Below are 14,126 nucleotides of genomic sequence, written 5' to 3'. Positions count from 1 at the left end.
GAGTCCAGCGGGGCGGGCGCCGGGCACGGCGGGGCCGCGGCGGCACCCGAGGGGCGGAGCGGCCGCCGGACGGGCCGGGAGGGCCGCGTGTCGGTGCCGTTCCGGTGCCCTGTCGGTGCTGTTCCGGTGCCGTGTCGGTGCAGCGGCGGCGGAGCGGCCCGGGCAGACGGTACCGCGGCGGCGGGCGGGGGGCGGGCGCTGCCAGCCCGGTGCAGCGAGTGGTTCTTGCCGGGATCGGGGCTCCTGCCCGGCTCTTGCCGGGATCGGGGCTCCTGCCCGGAGGGCAAAGGGCGAAGCGCGTCACAGACCGGCTGGCCCTCCGGGAACGTCCTGCCGTGCTGCTCCAGCGAGTTTTTCCCAGGGATTATTCCGCAGCTTCTCTCCTGCAGCAGGGACCAGGACGGGCGGGAGGGTGGGCACGGAGGGGGTGTGCGTTTGGCTCGGGGTAGGATCAGGGTGGAAGCTGAAGAGAAACTGCTCTTTGGAGTGCAGGTTTTGCAATCTCTGGGAGTACTTTGCCTTTCCCCTCGTCCAGACGCTCCTCCTAGCTCCGGCGGTGGAAGGAAGCTTTCCGAAGGCGGGCTTGGCCCGAGCCCCAGCGCAAACCAGCCGCAGCCTTAAGGCGGTCCGGGCCCGGGCCGGGCGGTGCAGCGCCGTGCTGCGGGCTCGCCCTGGGGAGCAGCCCCGGCGGGAGCTGCAGAGAGCTGCTCTGGGTCCCATATCCAACCAGGAAGAAAGTTTAAGATCTTGGATCAGATTATGAGCTTGCTGCTAAATTAATTTACTTGTTCCTCGCTGAAAGGCTGGTGCCTGAGTTGTTTAGGACAAAACAACGTCGGGTGTTTTCAATACAGCGAGCCTGCGTGGCTGGGGTCCAAGGAAAGTCTGATGCACTAAAACATCAGGAAAGTTTGTGATTAATTTTCAGGTCCATTATTGCTATTCAAGAAAGACAATTTACCGATTTTGCGACTCTTATCACCGTTCAGTATTTTACAAAGGGGTATTCATTACAGAGCTGTAAAAGGGTCACCAAATTAGTTTGCAGCCCTGTGCAAGTGTTCAGCCTGAACCCCAAATTCGGACCTTTAGCCGTGCATTCGCAGGAAGATATTCCCGGCTGCTGTGAGAGGAGCACTGAGCTGAGACTGGCAATCAGGGCTCTGCGTGGGCTGAGTTTTATCAGCTCCAGCTCTGCCTTGTGGAAAGGTCAAGGGTGTTTGCTCTTTCTGCCTGTGCTAGCCTGTCCTTATAGTGTTTCTCGGCCTTGATCCCATGTGCTGGAGGTGAGTGTTTGTCCAGTCTGTGGGGGTTTAAGTGCAGTTCTTCTCTCTGGTGAAGTTGAAACAAACATCTACTTTCTGAGCATCAGGGAATGAAATATTTTTGAAGGTCAGGAGCTCTCTTACTTGTTACAGTGTAAGTCATACATGGGAAATAGAAATGAGGTGTAGCTCGTGGTCCTGTGTGTGTAGGGCCTGGCGAGGGAGCTGTGCCAAGTCACTTTTTGAGTGCCTTGTCGCAGTTCGGGTGTCAGGAATCTAGCTGGGCATCCAGCAGGGCTGGATTAGCTGCAGCTCCACGCAAGACATAATCCATTGACAAGCACATCCTTTCGTGTCAGGAGAACTTCGCTACCAGACTGAGGTGTCCGGGACACAGGCACTGCCAGGGTGTGGTGGGTTTAGGTTGAAACTGGGTTAGAAATACTATTTTTGTGTAGTGGTTTTGGTTTGTTAATTTGAGATTTTATTAATTTTGAGATTTTTTTGGTTAATGTATTAGAGTGGGTGGTTTGGTGTTGATTATTAATGTATTTATTTTTTGTTGTGAGGTTGGATTAGGAGAAAGGTAAAATAGGTTGAAAATTTTAAAAGGGTATAAAGAGAAGTTTATTAACATTAACTAAAAGAAAGAGTAATAAGAATTAGAACAAAATTTTTGCAATATATTTTTTAAAATATTTTTTCTTACTGGTAATGTAAAGAAATAAAATTTAAAATTTTAGTTAGTTTACTATTTTTAAAATAGTTCTTTTTTAGTTTATTTAGGGAGAGAAGTCTTTATTGCTAGTGTTATGGAGACTTTTCTATAAGGAAAAACCCCCAGTTTTCTTGTGTTTTTTTTACAAATAGTAGTTGTCCAGGGAAATCTGTAATTGTGAAGTTCTTCTTATATTTATGAGCTTTCTTACAGTTGTTTATGAGTTATGTTGATTTATGGGGTATTGTTTTAAAGATGAGTTGTTTATAGGTAAAAGTTTTTATTTATTTTTAAAATTATTTTTATTTTTATGAATTTTCTTTTTTTTATCTCTTAGGGGTATAGAATTACTTTTTGTTGTTTAAACTTTATGGGATTACAGTTATTTTAATGTGTTTATTTTAATATGGAGGTTTATGTTTGATATTAATGTGAATTTTTAAAATTGTTTTATGTGTTATAGGGAAAAAGAGTTTTTTCTCTATAGTCTATAGGAGGATTTTAGTGTTAAAATTAAGGGGTTTTTTTAATCTGGGATTTGATTTTTTTTACTGACTTTGATGTTTTTATGGGTTTTTAAATATGTTTGTATTTTTTTTTTTGAGGGAGGCTTGAAGTACTGAAAGGGTTAACGTGTTGTTTGGGTCTTGTAAATGGTTACTTGATTTGTTGGTAACTGGTGAAAGAGAAAAGAGGAAGTTTTTGGGGTTTTTTGTGTCTAGTTTTTTAGTGGTTGGAAGCTTTGTATTATTATTTAAAATTCTTCTCTTGCTAAACTATGACACAGGGCTAGGTGGCAGCTGAGCAGTGAAGACCTGCGTTCTGCACGGGGGCACCTCTCTCCCCTGTGAGTCAGTCCCTGACAGTGATGGCTGTGTGCTCTAGGGCCTGTGGAAGATAGCACCCAGCACAAAGGACTTCACTGGAGTGGGCCAGGGATGCACTGCTGTGCTGTTTGTGCCTCTTTATTGATGCCTTGGGATTATGGCCAAAATTTTTACTTTGTGGCTCAGCTATGTATTGTGAAGTGTGTGCAAGCATAAATAAGCCTGCCTGTGAACAGCTAAACCTTGGGCTTAACAATGAAGCATTCTGAAGCCTCTGTTTTATGAAATTTCCTTCATTCTTCTGTGACCCATTAGTGATAAGAGTACAGTGTTAGCTTTGTTTCCAGCACCAGGCAAGCTCACATCAGCTGCCAGTGTCATACAGTGGCATGTGACTGCACATGGTAGGGAAATTTGAAAGGACCAAGTGTTTCATCCCAGTGCCATCATCTGATGGGCTGACTTGAGCCCCCTGCTGCCAGGGGCATTGCCCAGGCCTTATCTGCCCAACAGAGGTCAGTTCCATCTGTTTGTTTTTTGATTTTTAAGTTAAATTTTCAGGGCAGATAGAACACAAATCTCTGTTACAGTTTGACTGTAGCAGCTGGATAGGGAATGCAGTAGGCCTGGTGATATATAAGGCACAGGAGAACAGGGCTCTGAATTGTCATATGAGAGAGGTGTAGTGCTGGTGACACTAGTTTGGTGTTCTTTGGAAGCCATTCATTTGATACAGTACATTTTTCAGGTATGGTATGACACGTGACAAAACCCAAAACCTACTGTAGAGATTGCATCACTGCAAGGTTAAAAATGTGCTAGTTCAGGAATACCCTACAGCTCTGCTTTGGTTGTAAAACTCTAGTAAGCTGTTAAAACTACAACAATATATTATTTAGGAGATGCTTATTGTGGTTGAATGACTGCATATTCTGGTACTGTGTAGCTTTTCTTTTGTTCCATTAATCCACAGGAAACTTAGTTACATCAAGCACAAGTGTGTAGGACATGATTGTTCTTTTACTTTCTTGTTCATCCAACTGTATTCAGTAGTTTGGAGTGGGACAATCAAAATGCTAATTTAAAGCATTTTTCCATAAGATCATCATCTTGATTTTATCAGGAAACAAGAACTCTGAAATCATGGCGGGGAAACCCAAGCTGCACTACACCAAGGGAAGGGGGAAGATGGAGTCAATCCGATGGCTGTTAGCAGCAGCTGGGGTTGAGGTTTGTACCATTTTTCATAAAGTGATTTGTGATTAAAATAGTATTCTCTGGACTGGTTTCCCAATTGCATCTGTGCTTAGGGATATGCACATCATCACATATCTATCTAAGCAGAATGCTTAGATTGAATGATACACTCTTGTGTTGTATTTCATGTATTCCTTGAGCCATAGTGAAGAGATTTTAACATACAAAGAGAATTGATGGATGTCATTTTTGAAACATACTTTAAGATGAGATTGTGAATTGTTGCTACAGACAAAACTGGGACTTTTTGTCAATGCTCATAACTTCCCTGTATCTCGTGAGTCTTCTCCACTGAAGGACCATGCATACCTCATGTCTAATGAACATGAAAACTTTTGAACATTCTCTCCAAACAAAGTACCTTTTGTTCTTTGGGTCAGGACCTGAGTAAGATAAATCAGCAGATCTGCCCCAAAGGCAGTGTTAGGGGATCTATCTAGATTCACATCAGGTCAAGACCATCTTAATTTCTACATTAAGTTTTTGTTTGAATATGTTTTTTTGAAACTATTTATACTATGTTGGAAATAAAAGGCTTTTTTAAATGGTGCTCACTTGAGAATGTTGCTGACAGAAAATTTGCAGAACACGAGTGCTGAGGAAACCAAGATCTTGTCCTCATTCAAATGTCCTTATTAAAAAAAAATAAAAATCCAGTGGATTAAAGAGGGAGATAAATGCTGTGTAAGAGAGGCATAATTTACAAGAAGTTTCTTAATATTTCATGTGGCATCAGCTGCTTTTTAATTAAATGATTTGGTATCCATTTATGGTTCATGCAGGTGACTCTGGTCCTTATAAAGAGGAAGTTCTTTCTGGAGCATAATGCATTGTACAGTCCTGTGGGGTTGGGGACAACAAAGTCTTGGGTTATAGTCTCTGCTGCAGCAGAGATAAGTAGGGGTCTGTTAAGGAAACTTTCCTGTCTGACCATCCAGGAGCCTCTCCATCAGTCCTTAAAATAATTTAATCGTGGTGCCACAACAGAGTAACATTATGCCTCCAGGGAGGGACCCAGAACAAAGGAAACTACTGGTCTTTTATACCCTCACAGTCTGAGTGAAGGTTTGGGGTCATGGGCTCCTGCTGTGTGTCACCTGGCCACTGCCACAGGTCCTCTGCCCTTTGTTGTGCAAAGGGAGGCAGTTCCCAGCTCTTGCCTTGGGCTCCCAGGGCTCCATGAGCAGCTGGAACTGCAGCTGCTCACCCAGCTACTGGCACTGAATGGATTCCTGGACAGGGTCAACACAAAGAGATAAGTATGGAGAATAGTGTGGAGAGGTGGGCTCTAACTGCCAGACTTCCTTCCCCTTCTCCACTGCCTTTGGAGTGACAGTGTTGTTTTCTACTCTTGCTTTTCAGTTTGAGGAAGAATTCATAGAGACAAAAGAAGACTTAGAAAAATTGCGCAATGGTGAGTCTGTAAACTGTACCCCAAACATAAATTCACACAAACAGAGAAAAAGAACAACAGGAGGTATTTTTTTAAGACCTGAAATATGATGTGACCTGTAAAGAAGAGCTGCTTCCTTGTGGATGCTTTCATCCCTGAGAATTAGAAATTTCTTGGTCTCTTTTCAGGTCTCTTCCTTATTTTCAGTGTAGCATTTCAGCAGTCTGAGTAGCTTGCTCCTTTTCCTTCCCTAGATGGAGTCCTGCTGTTTCAGCAGGTGCCCATGGTGGAGATGGATGGCATGAGGATGGTGCAGACCAGAGCCATCCTCAGCTACATTGCAGCAAAGTACAACCTCTATGGGAAGGACCTGAAGGAGAGAGCCTGGTATGGTAACAGTGTGCCACTTACTAACACTCCTCCATGATTGTTAATGTTTACAGAAAGAATGTTGCTGTGAAGTATCTGCACGTAAAGGTGAGTATACCTAACAGACTGGCACTTACTGTAGAGGGTTTATTTTGTGAGAATGGAAGGCCAGCTCCAGAGACTGTGGAGATTATTGTGGACTGGCAATTGTTAGCCAGCATGCTGTCATGATTAGACCTCAAAACTATTTTTTTTCCCCTGAAGTGGTTTGCATATGCAGTCTTTTCTCCCACAGCATAAATGAATAAATTATTAATGGAAAACAGCATGAATTCCATTTTAAACACATTACTTGCAGCCTTTTTTTTTTTTTGCTTATTGCATATACTGTGAGCCTATTTTACAATTTGTGCTTTGAAAAAAACAGGAAGATTTCTCAAAGTGGAAGAACTAAGAAAATAAACCAGTGTCTTATGTTTCACTAATAAACATTTTACTCAGTGATCACTTCAGAGTTGTATTTCAGGAAAATAATCAAAATGGAAAGTTTGAATGATATATGTTGAACAAAAATATTTGTTTCAGGATTGATATGTACGTGGAGGGAACTACAGACCTAATGGGAATGATCATGTATCTCCCTTTTCAACCAGCTGATACAAAAGAAAAGAATCTTGCCTTAATCATTGAACGAGCTACAACCAGGTACTTCCCTGTTTATGAAAAGGTAAGAGATAAATCACCAGCAGTTCACACAGACAGTGAGTTCTGGGCTCTCCCTCCTACCCTACTCCCCCACTGTTCCCACACATGTACTTTCCAGAAGGCAAGTGACAGTAGAACTCTAGAAATGTATGATGGAGCCAGTATCCAACAATGTGAAAAAGAGTGCCACAAAATAATTTTTGGCTGGTTTCTTTTTTGTCTTTCTTTTCCAACCTAGCTTAGTGGCTGATGGCTGCCAGTGTTTTGCCTAAATGCACCATTTCAATACTTGTGCCAGCCTTCAGTACTTATTTTCTGGAAGTGTAATGTGTTATAGAATTGTTAAGGTTGGAAAAGCCCTTCTAAAGATCATTAAGTTTAATTGTCAACCCCGCACCACCACCATCAAACTGTGACCTCCTGTGACATATCCACATTTCTTGAACACTTTCAGGGTTGGTGAGTCCACCAGTTCCCTGGACAGTCTATTCCAGTGCTTCACAACCCTTTACATGAACAAAAATTACTCAGATCTAATCTAAACCTCCCCCGGTGCAACTTGAATCCATTGTCATTTGTCTTGTCACTGGTTACCTGGGAGAAGAGGCTGACCCCCACCCTCCTACAATGTCCTGTCAGGGTGTTGTAGAGAACAATAAGGCCTCCCACTCACCCTCTTTTATTCTTGCTATTCAAAGTTACATATATTTGTGCATTACAGCTAAGGATCTAATTCTATCATCTTCCTTAAATCCATTGCTTAAATGTATTACATTTAGAGGTTATGATTCACTCTCTGAATTGCTACTTGGGCATCCTTAGGTGTGCACAGAGATGCTCTGCAAGCAAGATACATGTAGCATGGAAAGTATAAAGCAATTAATTATTTACTGGCTAGCATGCACCAAAGAGCCTGAGCTGTGAGGGAAGGCATTGGTATGCTTGCCATCCCCTCTGAGCACATGAGGAGGCTTTCTTGGCTAGGGAGGCGTTGGTCAGGAGGATTGTTCTTTTCTTCTCCCTGGAACATTGCCTGGATGTTATGGAACTGCCATTTTCCACCAACCTGCTGTTTGTTTTGTTGTTTTATTTCTCCTGTAAGGATATTTTAATTTTTTCTTGTGTTAAGATTTTCTTGTTTGAATTGAGCCAGCTGTGATCCTCATCTCAGAAGTTTGCTTCTGTTTGTAACTTTTCCTTTTGTGCCATGTGTGGTTGTGCTGTACAGACTTTCTCACAGTGCTTTTTCAGGGCATAGTGGTCTCCTCAGAAATCTGCCAGGGGTACAAAGCTGTGTTGTTTCACAGCTGAGCTGGGTTTCCAGCTTGAAGCCTTTGTTACCAGGCAGCTGAAGTCGACTCAAAAAATACAGAACTTGATGCAATTTCACGTCCCACTTTATTAGAGCCTTAAATTGTACAAAGAAAACCCACAAAGGCTGCCTGGTAAAATAACAATGTAAATGATAATCCAGCACTTTTGTAATCAGAGTTCATATATATCCACTGCCATACCAGTGAAGGGCTGTGCTGAAACATGTTCATTACACAACCAAATCTTTCAAAGATTAAAGTCTGATACGTATTTTAAGTTATTAAACAATAAAATATGCATCAAAATTCTCTAAACCTGTGCCTGGGTGGCATAAACTACTGTTGTGATATGTTTTAGCATGTATGCTCCATATAGGAGAGTTTTTAAAGAAATCCTTGTTTGCTTACATAAAGACACAGCGGAACTGTTCCATTATTTTAGCCTAGTTAATTTTGTTTAAAATGGTTAATAATTTTCTTTCTGTACCAGCTGTTTAAGATGTCTATTGTTTCAGCTTATCAGGGTTTGCAGTCTATGTGTTATTCATTCTGGAAGCTGACAGGAAACATACCTAGCTGTGAGTGTTCACTTTAAACACTCAGCAGCCAGGAGGAGCAGCAAAAGGCAATATGAAGCCCTGCAGGCAATCAGATTCCGATGCTGTGTTTGGGAGTTTCCACACCGTCTGATAAACAAGCTGTGCTAGACCTTGCTAGAGCAGTGTAGGAAGTAACTACGTCAAGGGATCAGCTGTGACTCTGCCCATGATTGCTGCTTCCATGGCAGAACTGGCAGATGGGCCTGGAGAAGGAGGTGGCTTCCAGAGTCACAGACTGATGTCTTACTGCACATTTGCTAATTGAGAGTAGCCTTAGTGTGACTTAGGCACAGACATGGCCTTCTCTTGCTCCTGATAGGAGGGTGACAGTCTTCAGGACAAAGGTGGGCTGGAGAGCTGGTACCTGCTCTGAAACTGTGCTGCAATGTTCATCTCAACCTGTCTACTACACTTGTAGTACCTTTGGCAGGCTGTGATTCTTGCATCAGCAGTTTGCCACAAAGGAGTCCTTCCTTAACGGGATAAAGGGTGGGAAGGTTGTAGTCCTTCATTCTGACATATTTCAGACTGTAATCAGCAGTCTCAAACTTTGCTGAAACATCTGGAAATTCACTTAACATTTTTCTTAAAAATTCAGGTGTGCTTACATGTAAACTGGCCTGACTACCTCTTCCAATTACTTTAGTCCTGGTTTTTTGTGTGATTAAGTCTTTCTTGTGGTACTGGACCTGGTATACAGCTACCTGGTGCAGTAGGTTAGAGTGAGAGATGGGATCGTACACACTGAAACATGAATTCTGATTTAATTTTTTGTTTAAAGAATATGTATCACTTTCTAACTTCATAGGTTTTTGCATGGCTTTGCTGTGCTATGTTTTTTCAGAAATCTATCTGCAATGAAATACCTAGATAAAATTGTCACATCCCATTTTTGTTTATTTGTTCAAACTTTATAGGCCTTAAAAGATCATGGACAGGATTATCTTGTTGGCAACAAATTAAGCTGGGCAGATGTCCATCTGTTGGAAGCCATTTTAATGGTAGAAGAGTGTAAGCCTGATGCACTGTCTGCATTCCCTCTGCTGCAGGTTAGTAATCATCTGGTGTCAGTTTGGAAGATAACAAATTTCACTGACTGTTGTTAGAAGTTTATGGATGTTTACATCTTTTGTGCCATTGTACTGACATTTCTGTGGTCTGTTTCACTACAAAAACCTGCACTCAGTGCACTGCCTTGCCCAAGGGCTGCTGGGGACTCACCCTTCTTCAGTTCTGCTTTTCCCAGCTGTTCTCAGCTGGCAGGAATTCATTCACTAGTGCTACCAATTTGGTCCTTTCACTGCTACTTCCATGTCTTCAAACACAACAACAATATCCAGAAGGAAAGTCTGTGGCCTGGTGTGTCTGCAGTTCCTGACCTTTTCTTTTTGCCAGAAAAATTACATTTTTAAGAAATCATATACAAAGAGCAATTAAGTTTCCTATGTCTTGACTTCTGTAGTGCTTTGCACTGAGATATTCCTGTCTTTGCCTTTTTTTTTTTCCTCAAATATATCTGCAGGATTGGGATGTGGGTTTTTTTCCTTCCACTTTTTACTAGATGAATCTTAACTCTTTAATATTAATTTCTCCCATTCTCATCTGGGAAACTTAAGGTATAGCACCAGCATTACAGATCAGAAAAAGTTAGTATCTTTTACTGTTTAGTAAGTATGTCTGACAAGTAAAAATCCTAGTCACCTGATCTTTAAACTATAAAGGATGGAATTATCATTTCCTTAATCTCACTGGCTTTACTGTTGCTTCTTACAGGCTTTTAAAGGAAGAATCAGCAACATTCCAACAATCAAAAAATTCTTACAGCCTGGCAGCCAGAGGAAGCCACCAACAGATGAGAAGTTTGTTGCTGTTGTGAGGAAAATATTCAATATCTAATCTAATGAAGATAACCCAACTGTAGTATATTACCAGAGCTTGCTTTGTAAGAGTAAATTGCATAGCTGTGCTCTGTAACTTGCATCATATGGCCAGTATTGAAACAAATCACTGGTAAATGAGAGTAAAAGGCTAATTTGTACCTGCTGATTCCAGAAAGAATTTAACAAAGCAGTTATATGAAATAAAATATGCTGACACTTGGTGCGTGTTTAATTAAAGTGCATGCCTGGTAGGGTAAAATGTTCACTTGTAACTTCTGGAATACTGTAGAAAAGCCACATGATCCCCAACCCCCTTTTTATAAACTGCTAGAGACAGGAGCCACACCCTGAAAACTGAGAAGTCATTTAAATTCAGGCCTAGAATCTTTTGGCTTGGTTCTCTAGTGGTCTCTAGGTGGTCTCCTAGAATGTTCATTCTCTCCCTGCTGTATTTCACAGCTTAAAAATTAAGGAAATAAAACCTTTAAAAATAAAATTAAAGATCATGATCCTTTTAAGTTTACAGGCAGAAGTAAAAAACTAATCCCCATATGAATCTCTTAGGAGTGATTTTTTTTCACTGAAAGATCAAAGTCCTTGTGTTTAATTGGCCTGCTGTGGTTTTTATCTGCTGAGAGCACCTATTCCCTTGCTCTTTTTGCTGCTTGGCTGGCTGATCAGTGAGGCAAATTCCCCTTGAGTGGTTTTTTATATGGTTTTACCTTCTGCAGTCACTTCCCACAGTTATAAAGCCAAGTGCACTGGCTGCTTACCTTCTCAGTAAGAGTGAGTTTTACCTCAATAGTGCTTAAAGCATGCACTACTATGTCATATTCTTTACCCTAATTTAATGGGAAAAACCACTGTTCCCTTTAAGAACATTGCCATAAACCATCCTTTGCACTTAGCTGTTTCTCCTCAGTAGGACTCCAACTGATTAGGCAAACAGTCAGCCAGTACATGCAGAACTGCTGCCCAGCAAAGTTAACTCCTTCACCGATTTGTGCCTTAGAAGAGCCATGTGCAGCTCAGAGGTACAAACCACAAGTGCCCCAATCACCTGGGCACTGCTGACTTCCAAACAGGTTTACATTAAAATTACCTTGATAGCTGGAAGCAGTACTTAGCCATACCCAGCACAGTACCCATTTCACTGGGCTACTCCTCTCTTCCAAAAAAGTGCTACGATTTAGGAACCATCACAAAGGGGGTATCATGATACATGATAACCTTTGTAAGCAAGCTTTGTATGAAAAAAATGAGAAGCAGCAAAATTTCCGTTTGTATTCAAGAGCACACTCACCCATACTGCTTCCTAACATCATTGCTTATATTCTCTGTACACCAGAAGACAGTCTTAGCCAAGCTTTGAGTCCCCAGGAATCTTTATTTTTTACACAAATCAAATTCAACTGTAACTTCAATGAACAGTCTCTTCTGCTTATGGCCAGGGGGAGTTCAGCAAGATAATCTGTGTGAGAATGGAATGGCAAACCTGTTCGTCACTGGCAATTTACAGCATGGTACATGTTTTAAAACACTACCAAGCACAAAGCAGAGGACCAGACTCTTATCATTGATAAAATGGCTCACTCATCTGCTTAAAAAAATATATAAGCTTCAAACATTTTACATTTTATTTGAACTCTGATTTTTTATATTTGGAACCAGGGTAACAAGAATGTGTGTTGGAAAGGAAATTGGTTTTTTAGTGCAACGCAGTACAGGCCCAAGACTTTTTTGATTTAGAACTGATTATTTAATAAAATTATACTTCAATACAAGATACCTTTTTAGCATAAACATGTATTTATAGATATTCTTTCAGAGATACATTGCAAGAGTAATTCAATTTCCTGGGGTGCTCTGCACCCCTAAAAGGGATCAAACTTACAAAGAAAAATCCCACGAGTTAATAGACTGCTTAAATGAAAGTAGATCAAAATACACCAACAAAACACTTGCTTTAGTTTTTAAAAAAAGCTTTTTAAAATATCAGCACATGTCAATAATCAATTAACAAGTACAGATCTTTTACAGAAAATATAAATGCAGTGTATAAGACTTGTGTTCAATCTTGTCTTTCAAGTACAGAGAGCATGTCTGTTTGGTGGGCATGGCAGTCATATTCAGTTCTAAATTCTCCTACAGCAGCATAAAAACAAGCCTCAAAATCATCAAAAGGCTGAAAAAAACCCAAACAAAACAAGAAAACATAATTATGGCTGTCATTAATAAAATCAGTGAAAGTCATCATTAAATAACAGTGCATTCATAACTAACTGACACTAGAGTCTCTATTAAGCCATCTTTTCAGGTGTCCAGATCTCCAGTCTCAGTGTCTAGAAAAACAAAACCCACCTAGGCTGGAAAAGCAATCCACAATGGGCAATAACATTTTCCAGTGTAAGTCTTGATTCTTAAATTTTGACAAATTGCTTCTGATTTTTTCTTCCCTGTCTGTAACTGAAGTAAAACAGAATGGTATTATATTAAATCTGCAATATTAAAATGACAAAGCAAAAGTTATTATTCCTTCAGAAGATGGGGATTCTGATTTACACCTGGAAAATGTTTTGCATTACAGACTCATTGGGAAAAAAATTTTGAACTTACTCCATAATTTAATTCCAAATTAACAGACACAGAAATTTTTCCAGAATGCTGAACAGCAGCAATAAAGTAGCTGGAACAGCCAGATTTTTTTTTTTAATTTGCATTAATACTGGCCAAAATTTTGAGGTTAGGTCAAAAATGTCCTGATTTTCAAAAATACTGTGCTTCCAGTTCCACTTCTAAACCAAAGTGTTTTGTTTTTTTTTTTTTTTAAGATATCTGTGTTGTATGAAATTAGACTAATTTTATGTGTATGTGTTCAAAAACACTAAGGCTTATCTAGGTTCTTCCAAAAGCATTATCAATATGCATTAATATTTAATTGCTGACCTCTCCTTTCTGTGCTGAGAAAGTCACTTCTTACCAGCTGTATCTGCCTAGTAAGTTGAAAAAGCTGCTCACTGAAAACAGGACTGTGACCTCCAAACTAATTTCACTCAAGCTGTGTAGTTGCTGAATGACAGTGACTTCCACCAACAGTGCTTTGAATCGAGTGTGAAATGGCAACTATTTGATAACCAGTTAAATCTTTACAGTAAGATCTGCAATATGTATTTACCTCAGGCATGCTACTAGTCCAGCTGGCATTAATTTCTTGGACCTCTTGAACCTCATTCCCATTATAATGGTCAAAAGAAAAGATGAAACTGTAAAAGACAATCCAATATATTTATGTTCTCACTTTTCTCAGTAGACCACTCAGGAACACACAGAGTTATCTAAGGTAATTGCTGTTTTTCTATGAACTGCAACTTAGTGAAACATTAGGCCAAAAACAGTCTATAACAACATTCTTGCTTTTCCAAAATACACCATTATGATTTATTTTAGCAACAAATAAAGTGTCCATGTGCAGCAGAATGCTAAATCCTATTCTATGAAGACTAGGTAAGTTTGTCAGTCCATCAATTCTACTCACCCATATCTAAATTCATGGGATATCAAAAAAGTAGAAAGAATCTTGGCCATAGCACTCACATGTATATTGAATTACAGGAACAGTTTCTCATAAATCCCACCAGTCTAGATCATTGCAGCTGTCTTCTGACTATTCAAGGAGCTAGAGCATTCAACTTCTTGTCTGTTTTATTTTTAGAATATTAGCTCTATTTGCTGAGCCTTAAAAACTATATTGGATGGTTTGTCAGCTGTTTTTGCTACAGAATATGGCTATCTCTTTCTTC

At 40.5% G+C, this 14,126-nt stretch overlaps 1 protein-coding gene across 7 annotated transcripts; it reads left to right on the top strand.

The window, feature by feature from the left end:
* Positions 1-42: 42 nt before the first annotated feature.
* Positions 43-10,545, top strand: LOC135296158 (glutathione S-transferase). Of its 7 annotated transcripts, none has more exons than XM_064412152.1 (7): positions 43-169; positions 3,934-4,040; positions 5,430-5,481; positions 5,715-5,847; positions 6,415-6,556; positions 9,364-9,495; positions 10,220-10,545. In XM_064412152.1, the coding sequence occupies exons 2-7, from the start codon at positions 3,954-3,956 to the stop codon at positions 10,340-10,342; spliced, it is 669 nt and encodes a 222-aa protein (XP_064268222.1). In that variant the 5' UTR covers positions 43-169; positions 3,934-3,953; the 3' UTR covers positions 10,343-10,545. The 7 variants fall into 7 exon arrangements, with proteins under 7 accessions (XP_064268222.1, XP_064268225.1, XP_064268227.1 ...); XM_064412155.1 differs by lacking the exon at positions 43-169 and adding an exon at positions 890-1,286; XM_064412157.1 differs by lacking the exon at positions 43-169 and adding an exon at positions 890-1,392.
* Positions 10,546-14,126: the final 3,581 nt, after the last annotated feature.

Source organism: Passer domesticus, chromosome 3, assembly GCF_036417665.1.
Source record: "Passer domesticus isolate bPasDom1 chromosome 3, bPasDom1.hap1, whole genome shotgun sequence".
NCBI classification, from domain to species: domain Eukaryota; kingdom Metazoa; phylum Chordata; class Aves; order Passeriformes; family Passeridae; genus Passer; species Passer domesticus.
The sequence above is the reverse complement of the archived record's forward strand: the minus strand, read 5'-3'. Positions and strand labels throughout refer to the sequence as shown.